Raw genomic sequence first — 27,260 nt, forward strand, 5'->3', positions numbered from 1 at the left:
CGGCAGAAAAACAAGGTGGCCATTTAAAATAAACACCTACATTCTAATAAGCCTTAACCCTCTAACACCAGCTCCAGGTCCCACGTACCAGACAATTCTAAGTCCAAGTGTCCAGAACTATAATCGCCTCCCTACCCTCCAAGTCCCCCACTTCAGTTGGTCCTACCACCATTCATACAGTCAGCAAAGCCAAAATATGGAGTTCCTCTCAACGCTTCTTTCTCCCTCATTTCCCACCACACCTTCCCCACCCATACACCCAAACAGTCACTGGGCGGCCAGTGCTACTTCCAACCATCTGCAACTTCCATTTGCTCTCCAGTCCTACTGAGCTTATTCTAATTCATGCCTTCCTCACCTCTTAGGTGGATTTCTGTTACCAAAATAGTCACCTAAATGGTTTCCTTGCCTCCAATCTTTTTTAAAAAATAAACATTAAATGTTTAAAATACATAGAACATTAAACACAAAAAATAAAAGCATATAATCCCACTACCCGGATAAACTCTGGTACCTTTCTCAAAGAGCAAAATTAATGCATGTATAAACACAATTAAATAATTCAAATATTACCAGAAGAAAACAAAATGAGAATAAAATGCTTCTCTCCCACTCCATTACTAGTTTCCAGGTTTTTGTTTTTAAGTTTCTATTTCTGAATAGTGTTAAGCGTGGCAGGACAGTTGTGAAGACAGTACAGAGTTCCCATTGACCTGCACACAGTCTCCCTACCATTAACATCTAACATTAGTGGCGTGCTTTTGACACAGTATTATTAACTAAAATCCATAGTTTATTCAGAGTTCCCTCCTTTTTTCCTACTGTCCTTTATCTGTTCCAGATCACATTCAGGATACCAAGTTACACCTCCCCAGGCTCCGCCAGGTTGTGAGTTCTCACACTTCCTTGCTGTAGATGACCTTGACAGCTTCCAGGAGTGTTGGTTGGGTAGTTTACAGATATTTTTCAATCTCCAAATATTTACCTGATGTTTCCATCATGTTTAGATGGAGCTTATGGGTTTGGGGGAGGAAGACTACAAGGTAACATGCCACTCTCATCACAGCATGTGGAGAGAACATGCTATCAACCAGACTGCTGGTGTGGACCTGGATCACCTATGGCAGCCTGTCTGGCTTTTCCACTGCAGAGTGACTCCTTTGCACCCTTTCCACAATGCCCTCCGGAAGCCACTGTGCACATCACACACAGACTGGGAAGTTATGCTCTCCTCTTCTAGAGTGGAGTAGCTACAAAACTGATTTGGGTAATTCTGCGTGAGAGATTTGTCTTTTCTCTCCTGTTTACCTATTTATTCAATCATTCTTTTCCATCAGTATGCACTCACCAATATTTAGTTTATACTTTGGGTTATAACCCAATACTACTTTGTTTTACTGCTCGTTTGAACACTGGGAATCTTTCAGTTGACACCTGTTCCTTTGACACACCCCCATGACTGTTTTTTGTTTTGTTTTTTGTTTTGTTTTGCTTGAACATGTCCTTACTTTCTGGCACACAAGATACACCAGGCTCACTGGGTGTATATTCCCCACTCCAGCCCTAAAATCAGCCATTTCCCCCATGGAGTCCTGCTGGTGTTAGAAACCAAGATCTGGGCTTATTATACACATGATTTTGCATCTTGTTTTTCTTTAGAGAGCTTTCCATACCTAAACAAAAACACTGACTATATCATTTTATTTTTTTATTGTTTTTAACCCTCACCAGAGGATATTTTTTCCATTGCTTTTAGAGAAAGTGGAAGAGAGAGGGGGAGAGGGGAAGAGGGAGAGAGGGGGAGGGAGAAAGAGGGGGGAAGAAGAAGAGAGGGGGAGGAACATCGATTAGTTGCCTCCCGTACCCGCCATAATGGAGTCTACAACTAAGGTACCTGTACGTGCCCTTGGATGGAATTGAACCCGAGACCCTTAGTCTGCTAGCCAATGCTCTAACCACTGAGCAAAACTGGCTAGGGCTCAACTATATTATTTTAAACACCAAGTTCAACTTTTCACCCCCCATTAGACCATCTAAAGGTGCCACAGTGGACTGTGTCCCAGTATCACATGGAATGACATTTATGAGTCAGGCCCTATGCCAAGCTATCTGCATGCAAGATCTCCTTTACTCCTCACAGTGGTACAGGAATTCTTATTACCTCCAATTTGCATGAGAAAACCAAAGCTTACAGACAAGCTGCAGGTGCAGGTCACACGCTTCTTTCTTGCAGCTTCTGTCTGAGAGATTCCAAAGCCCACATGCTTACTCATTCCTCCCCAAGGTCACCTGCCCACCTATGCTAGCCCTCTAGACACAAAAACCACTTAAAGTACCGGTGACATTTTTTGGATGATTTACACCAGTCTGCCCAAACTGGGAATTATAAGGGAAAACTTGTAAATTTACCATAGAGTTAAATTTAGTTCACTTAAAGAATTACCCTTTATTCTAAATTACATCTTTCTTATTTTTTTATTCATGTTAATACCCCTTGTTTTATGAAAGAACAAGAGATAGATGGAATTTTGTTTTGTTGTTGCTGCTGTTATATTTAGTAAAATTAAAGTTGGCCAAGCTGTAACAATCTCTCTACCCACCCCCACCCAATTTTTAAAATTTAACTCTGAGAAGTAAATGGCCTACAATAAAAACCTCAGTTTCTCAACACAGCATGCAAGGCCCTTATCTTCCCCTGCAGCAATACCAAAATGATTTTCAAAACAAACTCATCATGTTTGTAATATAATTTCTCCTCCCAGAATTGCCTCCCTCCAGCCTCTATCAACTGGGCAAACGAATGATTAGGAAAATCACATTTCAAAGTGTCTAAAACTTGGTTACAGAGTGCTAGTGCCAGTTTTAATAATAACTCTTTGAATGCTTTCATTTTTTAATTAAGGCAACTATTGAAAATGGTACAAAACAAAGCCAAGGTTTTATCCCAACAGTAGAAGAAGCACTGAGCTTGACTACAGGGTTTGCTGAAAGGAGGAGTGTGTAAGTCCAGGGCTCTATTCTCTGTCCAGCCACCAACACAATTAGAGAAAAACCTAAAACCTTCTGTACCCACATGTAAAAGCTGCCCTGCCTACTTCTAATGGAGCTGCCGTGAGGATCATAAAACAAAGACAAACAGATATTCGGCAAAGTGCTTTGCAAATACAAAAATACTCTACACACAACTGTGGTAGAATCACTGATACTGTATTTTGCAGATTGTCAATGGTCTTTATTAATCGTGGATTGATAAGAGGAAAATTCAAATATGCCACCACTACAAAAAACAGCTTTTAATCCTTGTTTCCTACTATATTTGCAGCTACTTGGGGTAAAAGTTACCAATGATTCTAAGCTTGTATTTAAGTAGGCAATGTGAAAGAATTATCAAGTGAAAAAAAGTTTATCTAAAACTCAGATCCACAAAGCTCTCTCCGTGGCCTTTAATAAATTAGTTGACTTCCATAATTATTTTGCCTGGTTGTTTAAACAACAATAAAAAAAATACAATAACTTAAGGCAAATGCTACTTTTATAAGCAACACACTTTCAAATCCTCATGTGAAGGGCTCTAAAAGAGGTCACTTCAAAACATGAATTATTTAACTCTTCTGGCCAGGTATTGATTTCCCACAGCAGTTTAACCTGAGTACAGAATAATGTAATGAGGGGTGAAATGAAAAGGAATACTATCACTCTATGCTTTAGATTCCCAATATGAAAACGTAACTAACAAGCAGAAACCAGGCATCTTCCAATATGACCAGTTTCAGAAAACTGAACCAAATTTAGTTTAAGGGGATAAATACACACACCTTAACAATCCCCTACAAAGTAAACACAGAGCAAATTTACTCAGTGTAGTACTTGTTTAGCGGTAGAATCTTTGGTATTATAATATCTTATGTCAGTTGCAGGGCATGGAAATATCCTTCAGAGACAACAAATTAAAAGCCTGCCAGGAAGACCATCACATAGGAAAGCAAGACAGTGGTGCAGGTTGTCTCCATTACATCAGGTGTGCTCTTCCTTCAAACACAAACCTGGTTCACAGGGAGGTCTTTCAAAATCGTTTCAAAGCTGCAAAGCATGGGTAAAACCTCCCTGTAAAGACTGAAGGTTAATCAATAAGGTTTTCTGAAAACAACACAAAAGAGTAGTTTTTCGGTCCCATATTTACATTTTAAAAATGCAGATCTTTAAAAGGGAAGGAAAAACTTTATGAAATGATTCTCAAGATGGGAGGCAGCACCCTTGACTGCTATAATGACCTGTGCCCTTCCTCTACTCAATGCTGAAAAACCTACGTTTCTAGCCCTTAGATTCCTTTCAAGACAGCTTATACTTATTAACATATGTTTTGCAATTGCAAAGTTATTTATTATCACAACCCACATACTGTGAACACCAGAGCAGAAATAAATTATAAGTACATGAAATCAAAAGAGGCTGAGGAAAATAGCAACCTCAGTTTACTGCACCTACTTCCTCTCGAGTCCTCGAAGGTTAACATGAATGAATCCGTAGGGTTCATGACTTTTTCCCTGCCTAAATGCAAATATTCATAGCAGTTATTTTCCTAAGTTTCAGTCACAATATTTAGTTATCAAAGCAATGATAAAAACTTAAATATTTATATATTTTATTTATTTCCTAAACAGCAAAAATTACAAAATTTCAGAATGTGTTAGAAGAGCCTACCTTTCCCAGTAGTCATGTTTGTCAGTGACCTCGGTACAAATAAAAACACCACTCTGAAAGCTGCATCTACTCTCAGCAACTTAGGCATCAGCAAACTCTCCACCCACAGGCCTTCTTCAGTGAGATCTAGCACCACTGACAACTGCACCCTATTCCAAAATAAAAGCCTAGACTATATATAACAGATTTTTTTTTTTAAGGGAAGAAGGGGTTGGGTGGGAGGTGAACCTTCTCCATCTGACTTTACTCATCATGTAAGACAGCCTTCTTTAAAACTGGTATTAAAAAAATTTTTTTAACCAACTATTTGACTTTTCCCCTTGGAAACAGAGAACATTACTAACATAAACCTTAAATAAAAACAATGTCAAAAAGCAATATTATTTCTACATACAAGAGAAAGCAAACTGTCAGTTACAGCTTAAGCTGGTATCAGAAACAGTCACTCCCAGGCTATTTTAGGTGGTCTTCCTAGCACAGCACACTTGCCAGCTTTATAACAGATTATCCCTGTATCTGTAACCATGGAAACACTTTCCTAAGATACTGAACCAGAATCCTAAACCTTGTAATAAGCAGAGTCCAATAAACAAGCATGGGAGGAAGTGGGAACCCATTAACAGCATTGTTTTTAAAGATTATGCAAAATAATAAATGCTAGGCTTCTTAATAAAACAAAAGGAAGTAAATTCACTTTTAAATGAATACATTTGTGGGTGAAAAAGAGGCCACAGACAACCTGACAAGCTCGGGGGAGGCCTGTATGAGACCAGAAGTAACCATATAGGATGGTCTGAAATTCACACTTCCTAACTAAAAGAGAGTCATGGGCGGAAGTCCTGTCCTAGGCTGATATCTTTCTTGACAAAGGTCAATCTTTACACCTTTACTGAGCCTGTCTATTGTCTTTTGCATCTAAGATAACATACCTTTGGAATGTCTGAGAAATCCCTTTTTCCAGACTCCTCAGGGCTCTCTTGTTCTCACCTCTATGTGCTAGAATTCAACTGATAACTATCCTCTACCCTCCAATGTAAAAGAAGTATCTGTAACTTCATTTTCCTTTCCATCCAATCCCAGGTATCTCTCCGCTTTGCTTTCTGCCACCTCGCTAATCTACCACCAATGGATTTCATGTAACCCTCCTTCAGCCTCCTTCTTTAATTGTAATGTATAAAATAAGGTGCACAATTCCCATTCTCTGGAACATTTGCTCAATATGCTGAGGTTTTGCTTCCCAAAAATTGTAGTCAGTTTGGCTCAAATAAACTCATAAAAAGTCTTACAGGTTTGCATGCTTCTTATGTTGACACTTTGTCCTAGCTACACTGGGCAACAATTCAGATCTTACCAACAATTCATTACTGGTCTATTTGTTGTCAGACATGCACAAGTATTTTTCATTTCCAACAACTTAGAAATGATATCTAACATTTTTCAAATTATAAAATTTTTTTAGTAAAAAAAACATAAGGCAGGATGCATTTGGCAGTAAAATGATACCCTAGATATATTCATGTACAAGGACCAATAATTTTATGATTATCTGTTATCTAGTTTATAGTTTTGTTGGCAAGTAAATGCTTTATTTTGCTTAAGCTACAAATTATGAAATTTTCATGGATTTACCAGCAAGATATTTTCATTCTTTCCTCATAAACATGTCAGTTTTGCTCACAAAACTCAAAAGCATGAACATATAAAACATATATAACCAAATTAATGTCCATGGGTCTCACTTCAATCAAATCCAATTAAAGATCATTAAGTGGCTTCAGATGAAGGACATTGACTAGTCTATAATTATTGGCTCTTTCATGCTGAAAATCCAATTCTCCCATGAAAATAAACATATCTGCATGATTGGGGGGAAAAGCTTAAATAGAAAACAATTTGATTTTGAAATCCATGGAAGGAAAAACTGTAATTTTTGCTTCAAGGGGTTTGCTAATTATATGGAGATGGAAAAAAGAAAAAGAAACATCTATAAAACAACGTGTTTTTAACTCCCATATTCTTGCCATTCAAAAGCTGAAAGGCCTTCAGGTAACATAGCAACAACAAAAAGAACCATTCAAATATGAAATATTCTATTACAGACAGGACTAATTGCTACTCAGCTGTTTTCTGGTTGCTGATTTAGTCACAATTCTTACACCTTAAAAACAATTAAGTCCCTAGGTTTTATATAAATATAACCAATTACACATCTTAGGACACAATCCTGAGTATGTCAAGAAATATCATCTAGGATGAGACGCACTTCTTTCCTAAGAGTAATGCTATTCCATTAACGGTTTCTTTCAACTTAGCTCAAATCCAGAGCTTTTATTTCTTACTCCACAGAGCATTAGTGTTCACAAATAACAAAAAACAAAAAAAAGAAAACTTACACTTGATCAAAATTAAAAACTTTTAAGCACCAAGAAAGAAAAAAGACAACCTCACCTCATTAGTTATTAGGGAAATGCAATTCAAAGCTACAACGAGATGCTACTTCATGCTGAGTAAGATGACTATCATCTTTTTTTAAAAGGAAAATATTTTTAATTTCGTTTTTTTGTTGAGGAGGATGTAGAGAATTTAGAACCCTCACATACTGCTGGTGGAAATATAATATGGGGGAGTCACTGTGGATGACAGTTCTTCAATAAGTCAAACACAGAATTATCCTATGATCCAGCAATTCTACTTCTAGGTATATATACTCTAAAGATATGAAAATGCTGTTCAAACAAAAACTTATAAATGAATGTTCAAAGCAGCACTATTCACAATACCCAAAAGGTAGAACAATCCAAACGTTCATCAATGGATGACTGGATATACAAAATGTGATATATATCCATACAATAAAAGAACATAAAAAGGAATGAAGTATTGATACATGTTAGCACATGAACAAACCTTGAAAACATTATGTTAAGCAAAAGAGGCCATACACAAAAAGCCATACATTGTATAATTACATTTACATATAATATCTAAAATAGGCAAATCCAGAAAGCAGAAAGTAGGCTGTAGGGGACTGGGAAGAGGAGGAAATAGGGAGTGCTAGTGAGCATAGGTTTTCCAGGGAACGATAAAAATATTCTGGAATTAGATAGTGGTGATAATTGCACAATTCTGTGAATATACAAAAAAAAAAACAAAACAAAAAAACAACCACTGGGTTATATACTTTTAAAAAGTAAATTTTTCATCTGAAATATAATTCAGTATTTATAATACACTGATGATTTCCATTAAAGAAAACCCAACACCCATTTGTGATAAAAACTCAGATAAACAGGAATAGATGAGAATTGTCTCATCTTGCTGAAGAACATCTACAAAAAACCTATAGTTAACATTATCCTTAGTTGTAAAAGACTTAAGATTGGGAACCAGGCAAGAATGTCCACTCTCACCACTCTTATTTTACATAATGGTAGAAGTTCTAGCCAGTGCAATAAGGCAAGAAAAAGAAATAAAAAGTATACAGATCTAAAAGAGATGGTCCTTTTGGCAGATGATACCTCTATGCAGAAAATCTCAAGGAATCTACAAAAATTTCTACAACTAATAAAAAATTTCAGGAAGGTTGCAAACTAAGCTGTATATGGACCAAAATGAACAAAGCAGAGGAAGGATAGGTTAAGAAAAAGTAAAGGAGTCAATGGTCTAAAGTACAGAAGAGTTCAAAAAATGGTTGTTCAGGGAGTCATTGGGCAAAATACAAAAATCAGAGGAGGGAGAGAAGATTTATTCATTGCTAAATGTTTTATGACTCTAGCAAAGAAGGAAATCAGGTAGCTGTTTTGCTTTTTAACAGCTATTTAACATCTTATGGGTCTCTCAAAGTTACTGTAGAAATAAAATTTATTTGGGTTAGGAATTCTGGAATCTTTATACATATGCCTTTTGGTTATTCTAGTTTGGCTTTAATAATCAATATAAAAATACTACATAAATATATGTAACAAAAAAGCTAAAATTATAGACCTTCCATTAAGTTGTAAGTTAAACCGTCCTTACCATTTTTTTTTTAACATAGATGCCTAAAAGAATTTTCATTCTCCAACCTAGCCCTATATATACCACATATTCATACATACCTAACAGATACACACACACACACACAAATATTCCACAAAAATAAGGAAAGTGGAGAGAAATATTTACATCTGGAGATTTAGAATAAAATGTTGCTATGACACACCCAATGCCACAGGATTTTGGTATTCTTGATGATTAAATCATTAGTCGTGTTCATTAAAACTATACATCTCTCTCTGTCTCTATCTCTTTGACTCTCTCTCTCTCCTACAGGCAGGGCTCCCGAGATGAATGTGATCCTTATAATGCCAGCATTATAAGGAGATTGTTTCATAGTAATAATATGGGCTACGAAGTACAAACTCACTTTTCTGCCACCACTACTAATCCTTGCCCAGTGCTTATTATTATTATATCTTGGTGCCAACAACAAATATACACACAAAAAATTAAAAGCATGTGTCTAACAACTAGCTGGGTACCCCTGCCCATGTACACCATCCAGGCCACTGATCATTGGAGCATGTCCCAGCAATATCAATGGTACATTTTTTAAAGCACATAGAAAAGTAAATACAGAAGTTGGGAATAACGTACAGATATTATTCCATGGTTAAAATTACATACAAATTACACAATTATAGGAAAATGAATTATACAGGAATACCAAAAAAACACACACTGATTTACTGGTGATCAATGAATTAAGGTAAATACTCTTTTTTCCTTTTAATAGGTTTTTAATTTAGTTTTATTTATTTATTTATTTTTAATATATCTTTATTGTTGAGAGTATTACAGGTGTCCCATTTCCCCCCTAATTGACCCCCTCCACTTCATTCCCACCCCCTCCCCAGGCCTTCACCTTGTTATTAACTGTGTCCATGGGTTATGCATATGTGCATATAACTTCTTTGGTTAATCTCTTCCCACCCTCCACCCCCCTTCATTCACTCCTTCCTCTGAAATATGATCATCTGTTGCATGCGTCAATGTCTCTGGATCTATTTAGTTCATCAGATTCTTTTGTTCATTAGCTTCTTCTTAAAGAAGACCCTTCAACGTTTCCTGTAGTGCTGGTCGGGTGGTGATGAACTCCTTTAGCTTTTTCTTATCTGTGAAGCTCTTTATTTGACCTTCACTTCTAAATGATAGCTTTGCTGGGTAAAGCAATCTTGGTTGTAGTTCCATGTTTTTCATCACTTTGAATATTTCTTGACACTCCCTTCTGGTCTGGAAAGTTTCTGTTGAGAAATCAGCTGACAGTCGTATGGGTACTCCCTCGTAGGTAACTAACTGCTTTTCTCTTGCTGCTTTTAAGATTCTCTCTTTGTCTTTATTTAACCTTTGACATTTAAATTATGACGTGTCTTGGTGTGGGCCTCTTTGGGTTCCTCTTGTTTGGGACACACTCTATGCTTCCTAGACTTGAAAGTCGATTTCTTTCCCCAGGTAGGGGAAGTTTTCTGTCATTTTTTCAAATAGGTTTTCAATTTCTTGGTCTCTTTCTTCCCCTTCTGGCACCCCAATAACAGGAATGTTGAGCCTCCTGAAGTTGTCCCAGAGGCTCCTTATACTATTTTCATATTTCTGGATTCTTTTTGCTTTTTGCTTTTCTGGTTAGGTGTTTTTTGTTTCCTCATGTTCCAAATTGCTGATTTGATTCTCAGCGTCCTCTACTATTAACTCCATGTGAATTATTCTTCATTTCAGTTCCTGTAGCCTTCATTTCAAATTGGTACTTTATTATGTTATCGATTTTCTCAATTATTTCCGTAATAGTCTGCTTAAACATCCTTATAAACAAAATTCTGAACTCTGTATCTATTAGCTTGCTTAGATCTATTTCATTTAGCTCCTCTTCTAGAAATTTCTGCTGTTCTTTCCTTTGTGACATGTTACTTTGCCTCCACATTTTGACTGCTTCCAGGTGTTTGTTTCTATGTATTAGGTAGAGCTGCTATGTCTCCTGGAATTTGTAGAGTGGCTTTGTGTAGTAGGTGTCGTGTAGAATCCAGTGACTCAGCCTCCCTCCCCAGTCACCTGAGCTGGGCCTTCTAGGTGCTCCCCTGTGTGGGCTGTGTGCACTGTCCTGTTGTAGTTGAGCCTTGGCTGCTGTTGGTGTCCCTGGGAGGAACTGACCCCCCGGCCAGTCAGCTGTGAGGACCAGCTGCAACTACAGCCAAAGAGCTGCTGTGCCGGAGACACCCCTATGGATCAGGATTTACTTCAGTGGAACTTTAATGTTCACCAAGTGCACCCCTTGAGTGTGTCAGTGGTGGATGTGGTTGGGTTGTAATCCAGTGTGGTCGAGTCTGACCACCAGGTGCACTGTCTCTGGGGCCTCTGGGGAGGTGCAAAGTCAGCCTGTGCCAGTGCCTTGCCCAGGGCCAACCAGCATGAGCTACACAGCAAACCGTAGTTGGCTGCTACTTGTGCTGGGCTTGGCGTTGTCCAGGAGAGGCCAAGCTATGAGCCAATGCAGGCTGCCACTAGTGCCAGGCCTGGAGCCGCTTATCAAGTTGTATGGGGCCCGCTGCTGCTTGTTTGAGAGATTTTAAGAAAGTCCTAAGCATGAGGCTCAAGAGGCCACTTGCATAGAAAAGCCACTGGAAATGGCTCGGATGAGCTTGCAGGCAGGGAGGGGTGGGGCCTCTGGGAATCACGGGGCGGGGCCAAAGGTGTGAGTCAGGTGCTGGCATTCAAGTATGGCGCCTGCCTGCCGGCTGTGTTTGGGGGAAACTCGCCAAAGGAGCAATGGCCTCTGCCAGCTCTCCTACCTGGGAGAAAGCTGCCCTTCCACCTCTCACCCCAATTTCAAGCAGGTTAGTTCCTCCCCAAATGTCCCAGGTTCCTTTCTAGCTGCTGCCTGGTGCTGGGGCTCAAAAGGAGCGCGTCCCAGTACATGCGCCGGCCCTTTAAGAGCTTCCTAGGGCTCCCACACCCTCAGCAACCCTCAGAGACAGTCCCCGCTGGTTTCTCAACCCAGAGTTGTGGGGACGTCTCTTCCCAGCCCTGGAGCCCTGGGCTGGGGGTCTGTTGTGGGGCTGGGACCCTTCGCTCCTCCGGGAAACCTGCATCGCAGAGATGTCCCTCCCGGGTTTAAACCTCAACACTGGGTGTGGGCCCGAGGTGTCTCCGCCCCTCCTACTGCTCTCCCTGCTTCTTCAGTTCCTTGGTTGTAGGCCTTCTGTTCAGCCAGATTTCAGGAGGTTCTGAGTGATAGCTGTTCTGTATTTTAGTTGTAATTTTGATGTGGTTGTGGAAGGTGGCGGGTGCAGCTGTTACCTATGCCACCATCTTGTTTCTCTTAATAGTTTTTATAAACATATAAAAAAGAAATAATCTGGTCAAGATGGCAGCGTAGGTAAACACAGTATTCTCCTCCTCCCACAACCACATCAAAAATACAACTAAACTACAGAACAAAGAACATTCAGAATCACCTGAAATTGAGCTGAATAGAAGTACTACAACTAAGGAATTAGAGAAAAGCTACATCAAGACAGGTAGGAGGGGCGGAGATGAGGAATGGGTCCCACACTCGCGTGTGGTGGAAAAAACTGGGAGGGATATCAAGGCTGCAGAGATGCCCACTGAAGAGGAGGGGTCCCAGCCCGACACCAGGCCCTCACTCAAAGGTTCATTCCACAGAGTGCCAGAAAGAAAAGTACCCATAACTTCTGGTTGTGAAAACCAGTGGAGATTGAGGCTGAGGGAGACAGAGGCTGCTGGAGTCCCAGGCAGTTCCTCTTAAAGGGCTCATGCAAGGACTTACTTGGACTCACTCCCTCTGAGCTTCAGCTCAGGGGCAGCAGCTTAAAAGGCACCAGAGACACACAGGAAGGAATTGAGCTGCTTGGCATCAGGGTGAGAGCTGGAGGGGCAGCTTTCTCCCAGACAGAAGTGCTGGCAGAGGCCATTGTTCCTTTGTGGGGCCCTCCTCCCACGGTGCCAGTAGATGGGCACCATATCTGAGACTCCATCAACCTGGCTCACACTGTTTGCCCTACTCTGGTGATTTCCTGAGACCCCACCCCACCCAACTTTTGGGCTACTCAAGCTGTTGCCAATGGCTTTTCCATATGAATAGCCTGTCTCAGCTCATGCTTCAGATTTTCCTAAATTCTCTCAAACAAGTAGCATCTGGCCTCAGGGAGTCAGATATCTCTAGCTAAGTGGCCCCAGGCCCAGCACTAGCAGCAGCTGGCCTTGGTTAACAGCTTGGCCTTGCCTGGGCACCTCCAAGCCCAGCACAAGTAGCAACCATCTGCAGATCGCTTTGTAGCTTATGCCAGGTGGCCCCAGGCAGAAGAGGCAGTGGCTGACATTGGCCTGCAACTCCCAGGAGACTGGAGAGCTTCAGACACATCAAAACACCACTATCCAACAACCTCCATAAGCAATGCATTCAAGGGGATGCACCAGAGCCCCACTGAAGTAAGTCCTGCTCTGTGGGGTAGGCCCCTTGCACAGGTGATCCTACACAGTGGTCAGAAGTTGGTGGTCAGCAGTCACAGCCAGTCCTTGTAGCTGATCAGCCTAGGTAAATCTCTTCCACTGACATGCCAACAGCAATCAAGGCTCAACTATAACAGGAGGGTGTACAGCCCACATGGGCAAACCCTGAGTACCCAGCTTACGTGCTAGGGGAAGCTGTGCCACTGAACCCTACAGGACACTTACTACATTAAGGCCACTCTACCAAGCCCAGCAGACGTAGCAGCTCTACTTAATACATAGAAACAAACACAGGGAAGCTGCCAAAATGAGAAGACAAAGAAACATGGTACAAATAAAAGAGAACAAAACTTCAGAAAAAGAACTAAACAAAATGGAGACAAGCCATCTACTAGATGCAGAGTTCAAAACACTGGTTATAAGGATGCTCAATGAGCTTAGTGAGAATTTCAACAGCATAAAAAAGGACAAGTCAGAAATGAAGGATACACTAAATGAAATGAATAATTTACAGAGACTCAATAGTAGAGGAGATGAAGCCAAGAATCAAATAAGTGATTTGGAATATAAGAAAGAAAACAGAATAGAATCAGAATAACAAGAAAAAAGAATCTGAAAAAATGACAGGATTAGGAGCTTCTGGGATAACTTGAAGTGCACAAACATTCACATCATGGGGTTATCAGAATGAGAACAGGGAGAGCAAGAAATTAAAAATCTATTTGAAAAAATGGCAGAAACCTTCCCTAACTTGGTGAAGGAAATAGACACACAAGTCCTGGAAGCATAGAGAGTCCCAAACAAGGTGAACTCAAAGAGGTCCACAGCAAGACACATCATAATTAAAATGCAAAACATTAAGGACAAAGAGAGAATTTTAAAAACAGCAAGACAAGAGCAGTTACCTACAAGGGAGGAATCATAAGACTGTAAGCTGAGTTCTCAACAGAAACTTTGCAGGCTAGAAGAGAGTGGGAAGAAATATTCAAAGTGATGAAAAGCAAGGACCTATAACCAAGATTACTCTACCCAGCAAAGCTATCATTTAGAACTGAAGGTCAGATAGAGCTTCACAGATAAGAAAAAGCTAAATTAGTTCATCACCACCAAACCAGTATCATATGAAATGTTAAAGGGTCTTCTTTAAGAAGATAAAAAATATGAACAATGAAATAGCAATAAATACATATCTATCAACAACTGAATCTAAAAAAAACAAAATAAACAAGCAGAACAGAAACAGAATCACAGATAAAGAGAACATTTGATGGTTGCCAGATGGGAGAGTGTTTGGGGAGAGAGGCAAAAAAGCTGAAGGGATTAAGAAGTACAAATTACAGAATAGTCACAGGGATGTATAGGCATAGGGAATATAGCGAACAATAGCCTAATAACTATGTATGGTTGTCAGATGGATGTGAGATTTATCAGGATCATCACTTATTAAGCATGTAATGTCTAATCACTGGGGTGCGTGCCTGAAACTAATATAATAGTGAATGTCACCTATAATTGAAAATAAAAAATGATTAAAAAAAAAAAAAGAAATAATGGTAATCAGAGAAGAAAAAGAAAATAATAAAGGTAATTAATTAAAGCATTTTTAGAATACTTCAAGCATTTTGTAAGAAGCATGCTATCTAAAGACAAATTCTTTACTGTTAATGGTAGGTACACAGCAGAGTGTAAGTCAAGACTTGGATTTGGTTCTGGCTTTGCCTTTCCTTACATAATATCATTCTGAGGGAAATCACTCAAACTTCTCGACAACCTCAAGATATTCAAGCCCAGCCGGGTGTGTCTCTGTGGTTGAGCAACGGCCTAGGATCCAGGAGATCATGGTTTGATTTCCGGTTGGGGCACACACCTAGGTTGCGGGCTCAGTTCTCTGTTGGGGGCGTACAGGAGGCAGCCAATCAATGATGACTCATCATTGATGTTTCTATCTCTCTCTCCCTTTCCCTTCCTCTCTCTGAAATCAATAAAGATATATTTTAAAAAAAAAGATATTCAAAATTTGAAAGCTATGCTATGATTTAAGATCCCAAGCAACTGAAATAGCTATTGATGCAATGAGATATCCAGAGTATGAAAAAGTTCTTGTTAGCAATTGTCCCTTTGATGACTTGTTTATACAGTAATTCACTCTTATCTTTTCTTCCCCTTCTATAATCACAAGAATTACCTACTTGTCCTCAAATATCATTACAAACTACAGTAAAAGGAATACAAATATTGGAAATAATAGGTCAGAATTCAAGTCTCAATTATTATTTTATTTGTTCAACAATATTTACAGCATACATGCCAGGGAATTTTTGAGGCATTAATGATGAAGAAAGGAATAAAACAAAGTTCTTGCCCTCATGAATAAAAACAATATTTTGCAGTGATATACACTAAGAAGATTAAGTCAAACAGGATGAGGGCACAGCTAGTTCCCTTAGAAAACTGAGTGTGCTATTCCGGATGGCCTTTGTAATGAAGTGATACTACAGCCAAGATCTGGATGAAATGAGAAAGACGGCCATGATGACACAGAGGGAACAAATGTTTCCAGCAGAAGGATTCATAAGCACAGAGGCCCTGAAGCAGGAGCAGCTTAGAATGTTCAAAATTAGCAAGGCCAATGGAATGGGAACAAAGAAAACTTTGAGGAAGAACAATACAAGATGTCATCAGAATGGTGATCACCACCAGATCACGCAGAGGGCCTGGTGGGCCATGGTGATCCACTGAATTGTAGTCTCTGTGTGATGGGCAATGTCTGGAGAATGTTGAACAGGGAATTAACATCACTAAAGTTATATTCTAAAAGGATTACTCTGATTGCTGTGTGAAAAATAGACTTTAGCTGTTGTGAGAAAGTAAAATCAAGGATATTGGTTAGGAGGGTACCACAAGAGCTCAGGTAAAATACAATGACTGCTTTCACTAAGAGGAGAGTAGCAGATCCAGTGAGAATCACTGGGATTCTAGATGTATTTTTAAAAGCCAACAGGATTAGCTAATGGACTCAAAGTAGATTATGAAAGAATGTAAATGACAACTCCATAGTTTATGGCCTTAGAAAGTGGGTAAATGGAGGTTAAGTCTTAAGATCTAGAAACCCTTATCAAGATATTAAATTCAGCTGCTCAGAAATAGCATAAGCATTACTGATATAAAATTGAAACACAAAACAGAATGACTGCTTTTTCAACTCACCATTTGCAGATTGTATCATGTTTCCAGATTTTTGGACTTCATCAAATTTTGTAAAAATTACATTCAACCTGTATGAATTAAAAAATATATATTTAATTAATAACCATCACTGAAAAAAATCAATGATACAAACCCACCTAATTACAAAAACAGTAACTATATCAGTAACAACATCAACAGCCACCAATAACTGAGCACTTAACTATAGGTCAAGCACTGACCTAAGGGCTCTAACTGAAAGATCTTGTTCAACACTTCTATCAGCCTTATATGGGATTATTACCATCCCCATTTTACAGATAAAGAAATCAAGACTCCCTTAGCTTGCACAGGCAACACAGTTGGGGTGGAGATTCCAGCCCTGAGAATAAGAATCCAGAGCCCGTGCTCTCAGACATTATATTAAACTTACTGCTCTACACAAAATAAATATACATTGTGAAAAGCATATATTTCTCCTATTTCTGCCTAAGCACAGACTGCTGATTACTTAGGACAAAGATTTTTAAAATGCTCTAATATTAAAAAGGCTTTTCTGTGATTTATGCTTAAGTAAAAAGTGCTATAAATAATTTCTCTACAGACATTGTAACTGGATAATCTTCAGCTTAAAAAAATTAACATGACATTATTTTTTTATTAGTGGATCATTTTCACCTACATTTATTGAAGCAAAACTCAATATTCCACCCTAGTGAGACCAAAAGGAGAGAAAAATTGGGAGTGAGAGGGAAGGGGTCAAGAAAAAAGAGGCTTTCCCAAGCAAAACACAGATACATTTGAGTAAGTATAAAGTTTAAGATTCCAAGGTAATGTACTTCAGCATTCAAACCTATGCCACCCAGTTCAGGGACCAAACTTGAAATTTTAGCACTTTCTTACAAACCATACTGTCACACAAGCTCTAATAATTTCAACCACGTTTGTCTTTTCTTCCCAACCAGAATGGAAATTCCTTGGGGGCAGAGATGGAAACTGTATTCTTTTAGCATTCTGTACACACCAAGCACTATGTCATGCAGGAGAGTGACATCACTGTGTGAAAGAGCTGGTACTTAATCCTGTCCGTATCCTCACTAAGGAAAACTAGATATTTCAATCATTCTGGTCTCAGTTCATTTACTAATTCATTCACCGAACCTCACAGAGTTAGCTAGATGCTGACTGTGGCAAATTCCTATTCTCTAGAGTTTCTACTTGCTTCTACTTCATTCTATTCTAGTTAGGATTCTAAGTAATGGGAGTCAAAAATACACATCAGCAGATAGAGGTAAAATGAAAGGGATGAACTAGCCTGATACTACTACTTCTCCCCGTTCCCACTCCATGGTAGATAGCAACAATCTTTCAACCCATCTTTCCATCCAAGTCCAGGTGCAGCTTCAGATAGATTCCTTCTCAAAGCTGCTCCAGGCAGCCACTACCAATTAAGCAAAGTTGACATTTAAAATAAAAATCTATTTCTCATCTCAGGATCAGATATAAGTATAACTATCACTCACTTTCAAATACAGTGGTTACTATAGACCTTAAAAGATGCTTTAGAATCAATCTTATGTTTCCATCACCTTCCCTTTTATAAGTAGCAAAGATCTCCAATAGCTTAATAAGTCCATAAATAATATCACTAGACAGGTTGCCAGGGCATGCCCTGACCAAGTTACCATTTTACTATGTCACAGCTACACACCCTGACATGAGCATGCCTGAAAATTTGCAAGTTAGGGACAAGGTATACCTCTAGTCTGGTTGTTCCTGAAATTATTGGAAGGGGGCAATTATTTCTTCCATCCCTGAGAGACTATTCACCATTATCAATGGCAACTACAGAACAATCTGTAGATTCTCTATCTGTGGTAATGTCTGCTTATTATGGCCATATTACACACAACTGGCAGGCCCAAACAGCTAGGTATGAGAATGCTAAAAAGATTACTGTTACTGGAACCTGCCCCTTAATTCAGAATCCCTCAGCAGGCATGCCTTTTCCTGTACTTTCACACTCCTGTCTGACTAGTTGCCTCCATCTCTATTCCATATGCCTATACAATGGCTCTTATCAAAATTACCACCTCAAGAGGTCAGTAACCTGAGAGTCTAATACCAACAAAGCATTCCCTAGGAATGGCTTTTATCTGCTAATTCTGAGTACAGCAATAGAAAATGCCTCTCTTGGGACTTATCAATTTGTAGAAGTCTAAAAGGATGAGTTTTACATGTTCAAAGACATTAAATACATAACTAATGATAATACTCTGAAGCCACCAAATTTTTTTGTTTCCATTTTAAATCTTTAGGTCTCAAATTTAAAATAAATTTCTTTACTAGTTTGACAAATAACCAATACCATTTAGCTCAGATTCTTCTGAATTTTATATTCAACTCTTCAATCCAATTCTCATTTATTTTACTATAAGATTCAGATCAAATTATCCCTTCCTAGACTCTGTAATATAAATTTAAAATAATTTCCTAGAAACAAATACTAGTAACTTCACAATCAACAAACCTCACCTGTACACTCAGACCTTTGCCTTGGTATTTTAGTACACTGTACTTTAATCTGAGCAGACAACCAAAAATTCTAAGATATATGACCAAGGATTCAAACATGAGAAAGACCAACATGAATAAACACATACCCAACTTAAAAAGAAGAGACTATGAAAAGTTATAAAAATATGTCACCAATATTTCCAGAGATAAAATACTGCAAATCGCGAAAGCAAACAGAGAAGTAGCCCTTCAAAAATGGGGGAAAAAGGAACTCGGAACATCTGCTCCTCCAAAGACACAGAGAAAATACTGGCAAAATCACATTTTTCAACATTCTGGAAATTAAACAAAGGCTTACAGCAATCCAAGGATCATTCTTCAAAGAAAACGGCTGAATCTTGGTAAGAAGAGTAGGTTTTCTATTGTTTTCCTGTGCCCTATTTCCATCTCCAACTCACCAGCTGAAAACCAGCAGCCTCACAGGCCCTGGAAAGAGTTGAGCAAGTCTGCAGCTCAGTAAAAATCCCCATTTTCCCCTTCTCGGGTCCTTGATTCCAAGATGACCAAGAAAAGAAGGAACAACGGTCCTGCCAAAAAAGGGGGCGGCCATATGCAACCTATTTGTTGCTTCCAACACATGCCCAAGGACAAGGCCATTAAGTTCATCATTTGAAACACATTAAAGGCCACAGCCATTAGGGACATTTCAGAAGCCAGTGTCTTCAATTCCTATGTGCTTCCCAAGCTGTATGAGAAACTCCATTACTGTGTGAGCTCTGCCATTCACAGCAAGGAGGCAGGATCCCTTCTCCTGAAGCCGAAGGATCAAACTCCTCCACCCTGATCTAGACCTGTGGGTGTTGCCACATAACCTCCACCAAAGCCCATGTAAGGAGCTAAGTCCTTAAGGACTGAAGAAACGTTCTCTAGGGAAAAACTGAAATGGAAATTGTACTTTAAAGAAAAAAAAAAAAATCCCATTCCCAGAGAACTATCATTATCTGACCTGTTTGGCAAATCCTGAAATCCCCCATTCACAAGATTTATCTTTTTATAAATTCATTCAGAGCATGCTCAGAGCAATACTCTTTACCCTGAAGCCATGATCAAAAAGAATCAGGGACAACTGATTCACACGGCAAATGCCTGAGATGGCAATAACAACTGGAGCCAAGAAACTGACCAAAGAGCTTACAAGGAAAAACTGGAAAATAAGATGTTAACAAGTCTGAAAAGCTCTGACATATTCCTGGGAAACTAAGAGGCCACACACATGTTCAAGGCTGGGTATCTACCCAGGAAAAACACAAGAAGGCACTGTTTCACTTCTGGCTAACCTCGAGGCCCTGCACAAGGGAGCAGTAAAGGGGAAGGGAGAGATGCATAGACTACCTGCCAGAAAACTGAAAGCATGCCCCAACATAGAGACCAAGCCTTTCAGCAAAGGCTAAGAGATATACTGGTTGAAGGCACTTAAGAAAATCTCTGACCAGCCATTAGTTGAATACTAAGCTAACCAAGCAGAGACTTCAATAGTTACACACAACAACAAAAATGGACTTTACAGAATTCAGGCAAGTCAGTGAACAAGCAATGAGCAACTAACATCATCAACAACAAACATGGGGAGTGGAGAAGAACATGATTTCCAAAGGTGTCACATGATATTATTTGAAATGATCAGTTTCAACAACAAATTAAAAGACATGTAAAGAAACAAAACATAGCCCATACACTGGGGGGGAGACACACACAAAAGTCAACAGCTGGTGTTGCTCAGTGATTAGAGTGTCAGTCTGCGCACCAAAGGGTTGCAGGTTCAATTCCCAGTCAGGGGCACATGCCTAGGTTGTGGGTTCACTCCTTGCACCCAGTCGGGGCACATGCAGGAGGCAACTAAGTAATGTGTCTCTCTCACATTTATGTCTCTCTCTCTTTCCCTCCCATTCTCTCTGAAAAGCAATGGAAAAAATATCCTCACGTGAGGCTTAACAAAAAACAAAAACAAACCAAAAAAATCAGTTGACAGAAACTATCCTTAATGGAAGCCCAGGTGTTGGACTTAGCCACATGAATACTTGAAATCAAATATTGTAAGAATGTTGTAAAGAACTAGAGGAAATAAAGTCTAAAGAACTAAAGAAAAGTACAAGAACAATGTCTCACCAAAAAGAGAGTATCAACAAAGATATAGGAAACACAAGAAAGAATCAGGTAAAAATTCTGTAAGTGAAAAGTACAATAATTTCAAAAATTCACTAGCAACTCAAGGGATTTGAGCTGGCAGGAGACAGAAGCAGCCAACTTAAACAGGAGTCAATTGACAATATCCTGTTTGAATGACAGAAGGGAGGGAAAAAAACAGGGGGGGAAAAAAGAACAGCACATAAAAGATCTTTTTTTTATAATACCAACATACACATAATGGGGATCCCAGCAGAGAAGAAAAAGGAACAGAAAGAGTACGTGAAAAAATAATGACCATAAACTTTCCAAATTTTACATAAAACATTAACCTACATATTAAAAAAGAAGCTTTAACAAACTCCATATAGGATAAAGTTAAAGAGGACAAATGATAAGCAAACTGTCAAAAGACAAAGAGAAAATCTTGAAAGCAATAACAGAGAAGCCACTCATGTACAAGAATCCTCAATAAAATTAATAACTGATTTTCTCATAAAAAACAATGGAGGCCAGACAGCAGTGGAATGACATATTCAAAGTCCTGAAATTTAAAATCTCAACCAAGAATTCTATACTCAACAAATTTATCCTTCAAAAATGAAGCAGACAGCATGAATGAACCTGGAGATTATTATGCTAAGTGAAATAAACCAGTCAGAGAAAGACAAATATCGCATGATCTCACCTATATGTGGAATCTAAATAATAAAATTAACTGACGAACAAAATAGGTCCAGAGAAATGGAAGCATAGAACAGATTGATGAATCTCCGAGGAAAGGGAGGGGGGAGGTAGGAAGAGATTAACCAAAGAACATGTGTGCATAGTCCATGGACACAGACCATAGTGTGGTGAAGGCCTGGGGTGTGGCAGGGGCTTGGTGGAGGGGACAAAAGGAGGAAAATGGGGACATCTGTAATAGAGTCAACAATAAAAAATAAAATAAAAAATGAAGAAATCAAAAGAGAAATTAGAAAATACTTTGAGATAGATGGAAATGAAAACACAATATACCAAAACTTACAGGATGCAGCTAAAGTAGAACTCTTTACAGAAAAATGTATAGGCATAAATGCCTATCTTGAAACAGAAGATATCAAATCAATAACCTAACCTTCACCTCAAAAAATTAGACAGGGGGAGCAAAAACAAAACAAACAAAAGGAAGAAATAATAACAATTAGAGTAGAAATATATGAAAAAGGGAAACAGAAAAACATTAGAGAAAATCAACAAACCAAAAGTTAGTTCTTTGAAAAGACTTTTAGCCAGAACGACCAGAAGAGATAAGATTCCAATTACTAGAATTAAAAGATGAAAGATGACAAGTACAACTGTCCTTAGGGGGGAAAAAAAGAAAGCAAATTGCAAGAGAACATTATGAACAACTCCATGTTGAAAATTAGATAACCGAGATAAAATTCCTAGACAGACACAAGCTATCAAAATAGACTTTAAAAACAAACAAAATCCTAACAGACCTATACCAAAAGACATTAAATTAGTAATCAAAACACATCCCCCCCTAAAGCAAAAAAGGCCCAGATGGCTTCACATTTGGTGAATTCCAATAAATGTTTAAACACGAATTAGTGCCAATCCTACACAGAGTCTTTTAAAATATAGATGAGAATAGGGGAAACTATGGGTAGAGGAGGAGAGGAATAACAGAATTCTCTGCACTTTCCAGTCAGGTTTTCTATAAATCTAGAACTGCTCTAAAAAATAGTCTATTTAGATAAATAGACAGTCCTAAAAAATAAGGCACTTTCCAACTCATTCTATGGGGCTAGTCGTATCACAATAACACCAAAAGCAGGAAAATATATGACAGTAAAAGAAAAGTACAGGCCATTATTCCTTGTGAATCCTGAGACATATAAAAAGAGTTATACACCATGGCCATATGGGACTTATCCCAGAAATACAAGGTTGATTTAATATCTGAAAATCAATTAATGAAATATAACATACCAATAGAATAAAACCAAAGTAATAATCTCAATAGATGCAGAAAAAGTATTTGACATAATCCAACATCCTCTCATGATAAAAACACTCACCATACTAGAAACAGAACTTCTTCAACCTCATAGTCATATACAAAGACATCTACAGCTAACATCAAAACCACAATAAGATACCCATTAGGATGGCTATTATCAAAACAAAACAATGGAAACTAATATTTGTACGCAAGGATGTCCACTGATGGTAGGAACACAAAATGGTGCAGCAGCTATAAAAAAACAGTATGGCAGTTCCTCAAAAAATTAATTACCATATGATCCAGCAATTCTACTTGTGGGTATATATCTAAAAGAACTGAAAGTAGGACCTAAACAGATATTTGTATAGCCATGTTCATAGCAGTATTCTCAGTAGCCAAAAAACTCAAGTGTCTATCAACAGAAGAGCAGATAAACAAAATGTGGTATATACAAACATTCAATGGAACTTTATTCAGCAATAAAAAAAGAATGACTCATGCTACAATACAACAGAACCTTGAAAACATTATGGTAAGTGAAAGAAGGCAGTCAACAAAAGACTACATTTTATGTGATTTTTATTTCCATGAAATGTCCAAAAAAAGGGCAAATCCATAGAATTAAAAAGAAGACTAGTGGTTGCCAGGGACTGAGGGAAAGGAAGGAATGGAGAAGAATGGAGAGTGACTGCCAATGGATATGGGAATTTTTGGGGGGGGTGATGAGAATGTTCTAAAACTAGACAGTAGTAATGGCTCTACAACTTTGTAAATATACTAAAACCACTGAACTGTTCACTTTAAAAGGTATACAGTAAATTATGAAAATTATAGTTACCAAAATATTTCAATAAGCTCTATTTTTAAAAATAAAGAAAATAGAGTGCTATAAAAATGAAACATACAGTGAACAAAAAAGAGTTTAGAAATTAAAACAAAAGAGGAAAACTTTTTAAATCAAACATCCAATAGAATGATTGAAAGATAAATTTGAGAAACTCTCACAGAAGACAGAGCAAAATCGTGAAGCTATGAATGGGAGAAATAAAATTAGAAAACTAGTCCAAGTGGTCATAACATAACTATTATATTTACAAATAAAAATAATTATATTTTTTTAAACTTGCCCACATCCAAACAGCTTGCGGTTCCAAATTGAAAGCCCCCTCCAAGCATACAGTACAGTGAAAATAGTCTCTACAAGACCCATCACATGCCCAGCCAGCATGGCTCTGTGGTTGAGCATCGACCTATAAACCAGGAGGTTGCTGTTGATTCCCGGTCAGGGCACATGCCTGGGTTGTGGGCTCGATCCCCAGTGGGGATTGCACAGGATGCAGCTGATCAATGAATCTCTCTCATCTCTGATGTTATTATCTCTCTCCCTTCCTCTCTCTCTGAAAATAATAAAAAACATTTTTAAAAAATCAGATTTCAAAATTTCAGACAAACACCAGAGACAAAGAGAATCAAAGTTATTTACATAGGATAAAGACTCAGAATGACTTTGGACTTCTCAGTAGAAACACTGAAAGGAGAAACACATGGGCATTAGTTTTAATATTGTGGATGAAAATGACTTTCAACCTAGATTTCTATACCCTGACAAACTAGCAATGTCAAACCAGAATAAAGATATTCTCAGACTCAAAGAAAGTCTCTTCCACTAGAGGATATGCATAACCAAAATGAGAGAGAAAACCAAGAAAAAACATAGATGTGGTCCCCAAAAAACAGCAGACACATCTGCAGAGAAAGGAGAAGTGAAGCCCCAAGATGATGATAGAGAGATGCCAGGATTATAAAGCAATCATGATGCAGTGACGGTAGCCAGTGGGACTGGAACAGGCTGAAGGCCACTTCCAGAAACTGGAAGTACACAGACAGTCCTAGTACATGATAAGATGTAGACAGCAATGCAAATGAAAATATGATTAATAACCCAGGACAAACAAAAGGTTGTGCAGAACAAAGGTAAAGTAATCATAGTTCACCAAATATAAATTAGAGAGCTGTGAATGGCATACGAAATTACAATAGAAACTAAATGTTCTAATCAAAATTAATGCATGACTATTGGTGGATGAGGAGCTGGCAGCTGTACATGAGGGAGGTTAGGAAGAGAGCTGAGATTTACCTTCCATGATGGGAAGTAAAATTCTATGACAAAAAAACTAAGACTTAGCAATACATGCACAGTATTTAGACACAGAGCAACAGATACAAAAGCATCAATAAAAACAGGTGACAGTGTTTGCCTCTGAGGGAAAATGGCAAAAGGGGTAAAGAATTGTCTTTTTTCAATGGATCTTATAAACCTAGTCAACAAACTCTCTCTGTATAAGTGACTGGCAGTAAACAAAACTTAAAGGTGAGAGGAGGTCGCCCGGCCGGGCATGGCTCAGCGGTTGAGCGTCGGCCTAGGATCCAGGTGATCGGGGTACGACTCCAGGTCAGGGCACATGCCTGGGTTGTGGGCTCAATCCCCAGTCGGGGGGGGGGGGGGGGGGGGGGGAGGCAGCCGATCAATGACTCTCTCATCATTGATGTTTCTATCTCTCTCTCCCTCTCCTTTCCTCTCTCTGAAATCAATAAAGATATATTTTTTAAAAAAGATGAGAGGAGGTATCACAGAGCACATTTCTTATCCTGCTTTTGCCTCGGGCCCTCTCTACAGCACTAAAGCTTTAGCAAGCAAATTAAAAATAAGAAAATTTCCATTTTCCCCTTAATATTACAATCATTAAGTAACAATGTCTAGTGAATGTTTATAAATTTTTTAAACAGATTGAAATAGCAAGACAAATATTATGAGAGCTATTCAAAACTGCAAGTACACCAGGTAAGTTTACCACATGCTCCAAAGTGTCAGATAACATGCATCAGCTCCACTTATAAATTATCTTCAAGTTTCAAGCAGCTGCTGCTTCAGGAGACTGGTTCCCAAATGATGGTACCAAAGAAAAACTTAACACAGTCTCTTATCCATAGCTTCGAAACTAAATATACCACACTGAATAAAAGTATTTTCTGGAATATACACTGGGTGGACAGTGAATGTCACAGCATGCTAAAGACACGTACCTATGAAAGTAAGCCATAGGAGTCACAGGGGGTCTATTTTACACTTTATTTAGTTGCCAAGCACACAACTATATGGCATTTTACAACAGACAGCTACAAACTGTGTACTTATTTTCTGCACATATCATGTGCACGAACTGTGAAAATAATGTGTTAAACCATGTAAAATGGCCAATACTGACCTAACTGAAGTTCACAGCTCAACTACGCTGAGATTCTGTGTGGGGGAGAGAACCTCTAACAGCACGTCTTGGTTGAATATCTCTGCTTTATTATCTGGCTCAATATTATTTTAGCCACCAGATGACAAGACTAAAATAACTTTTAACACATGGCCCAAGTGCGTAACTCCAGCTCCTCCCAACTGTGAAATAAACAAAGAAAACTGCTGCTCAAATGAGATTAACTTTTAAGTCATTTAGCTGATATTATTATCATTTTTTAAATATATCTTTATTGATTTCAGAGAGAGGAAGGGAGAGGGGGAGAGAGAGAGAGAGAGAGACATCAGTGATGGGAGAGTCATTGATCGGCTGCCTCCTGCACACCCCAGACGGGGGATCGAGCCCGCAACCCAGACATGTGCCCTGACCGGGAATCGAACCGCAATCCCCTGGATCCTAGGTCGATGCTCAACCACTGAGCTACGCCCAGCTGGGCTAGCTGGTATTATTAAGGCACCCTTTTTCAGCATATATTTCTTAGAGTTATAATACTCAATGAACAAACTCATAAGAGGTCAACATTTTTATTCCAGGACTAAATCCAAGTTTTAGGAAGCATTAAGCAAATTCTACAATATTTTATTAGTCCTATGGAACCCTGCTAAGCTGAAAAATCTGCTATACTCACATATAATGAAAAATCTATAATGATGTAACAGAGGTCTAGAATATTCAAATATTCCAGTTAGCCACTTGGCACCACATATAGCAGACACTGAATTTCCCAAACAATGGTAGGATTCTTTCAAAGTCTCATGCCATTTGGACACATCCTCAACAAAATAAAGGTGGCAGCCAGAGTCTCTGATCCTCACAATGCTAGATCTTAGGTAACTGTCTTATAATAAATCTAAAGAAATTTGAAGTTTCAG

The 27,260-nt window shown here is 38.6% G+C and overlaps 1 protein-coding gene and 1 pseudogene across 9 annotated transcripts in view; one reads left to right on the forward strand and one right to left on the reverse strand.

Annotated features, from left to right (window-relative positions):
- CLASP1 (cytoplasmic linker associated protein 1) overlaps nt 1–27,260 on the reverse strand; it is a 267,488-nt gene that overhangs the window by 143,725 nt on the left and 96,503 nt on the right. For all 9 annotated transcript variants that reach the window (XM_087819914.1, XM_087819916.1, XM_087819919.1 and 6 more), the window contains one exon: nt 16,408–16,475. In XM_087819914.1, the coding sequence (XP_087676040.1) occupies nt 16,408–16,475 (68 nt within the window). The remainder of the gene's footprint in view (nt 1–16,407; nt 16,476–27,260) is intronic.
- LOC107529852 (small ribosomal subunit protein eS26 pseudogene) lies at nt 19,451–19,795 on the forward strand (annotated as a pseudogene).

The sequence above is a fragment of the Miniopterus natalensis genome, chromosome 8 (genome assembly GCF_054644295.1).
Source record: "Miniopterus natalensis isolate mMinNat1 chromosome 8, mMinNat1.hap1, whole genome shotgun sequence".
NCBI classification, from domain to species: domain Eukaryota; kingdom Metazoa; phylum Chordata; class Mammalia; order Chiroptera; family Miniopteridae; genus Miniopterus; species Miniopterus natalensis.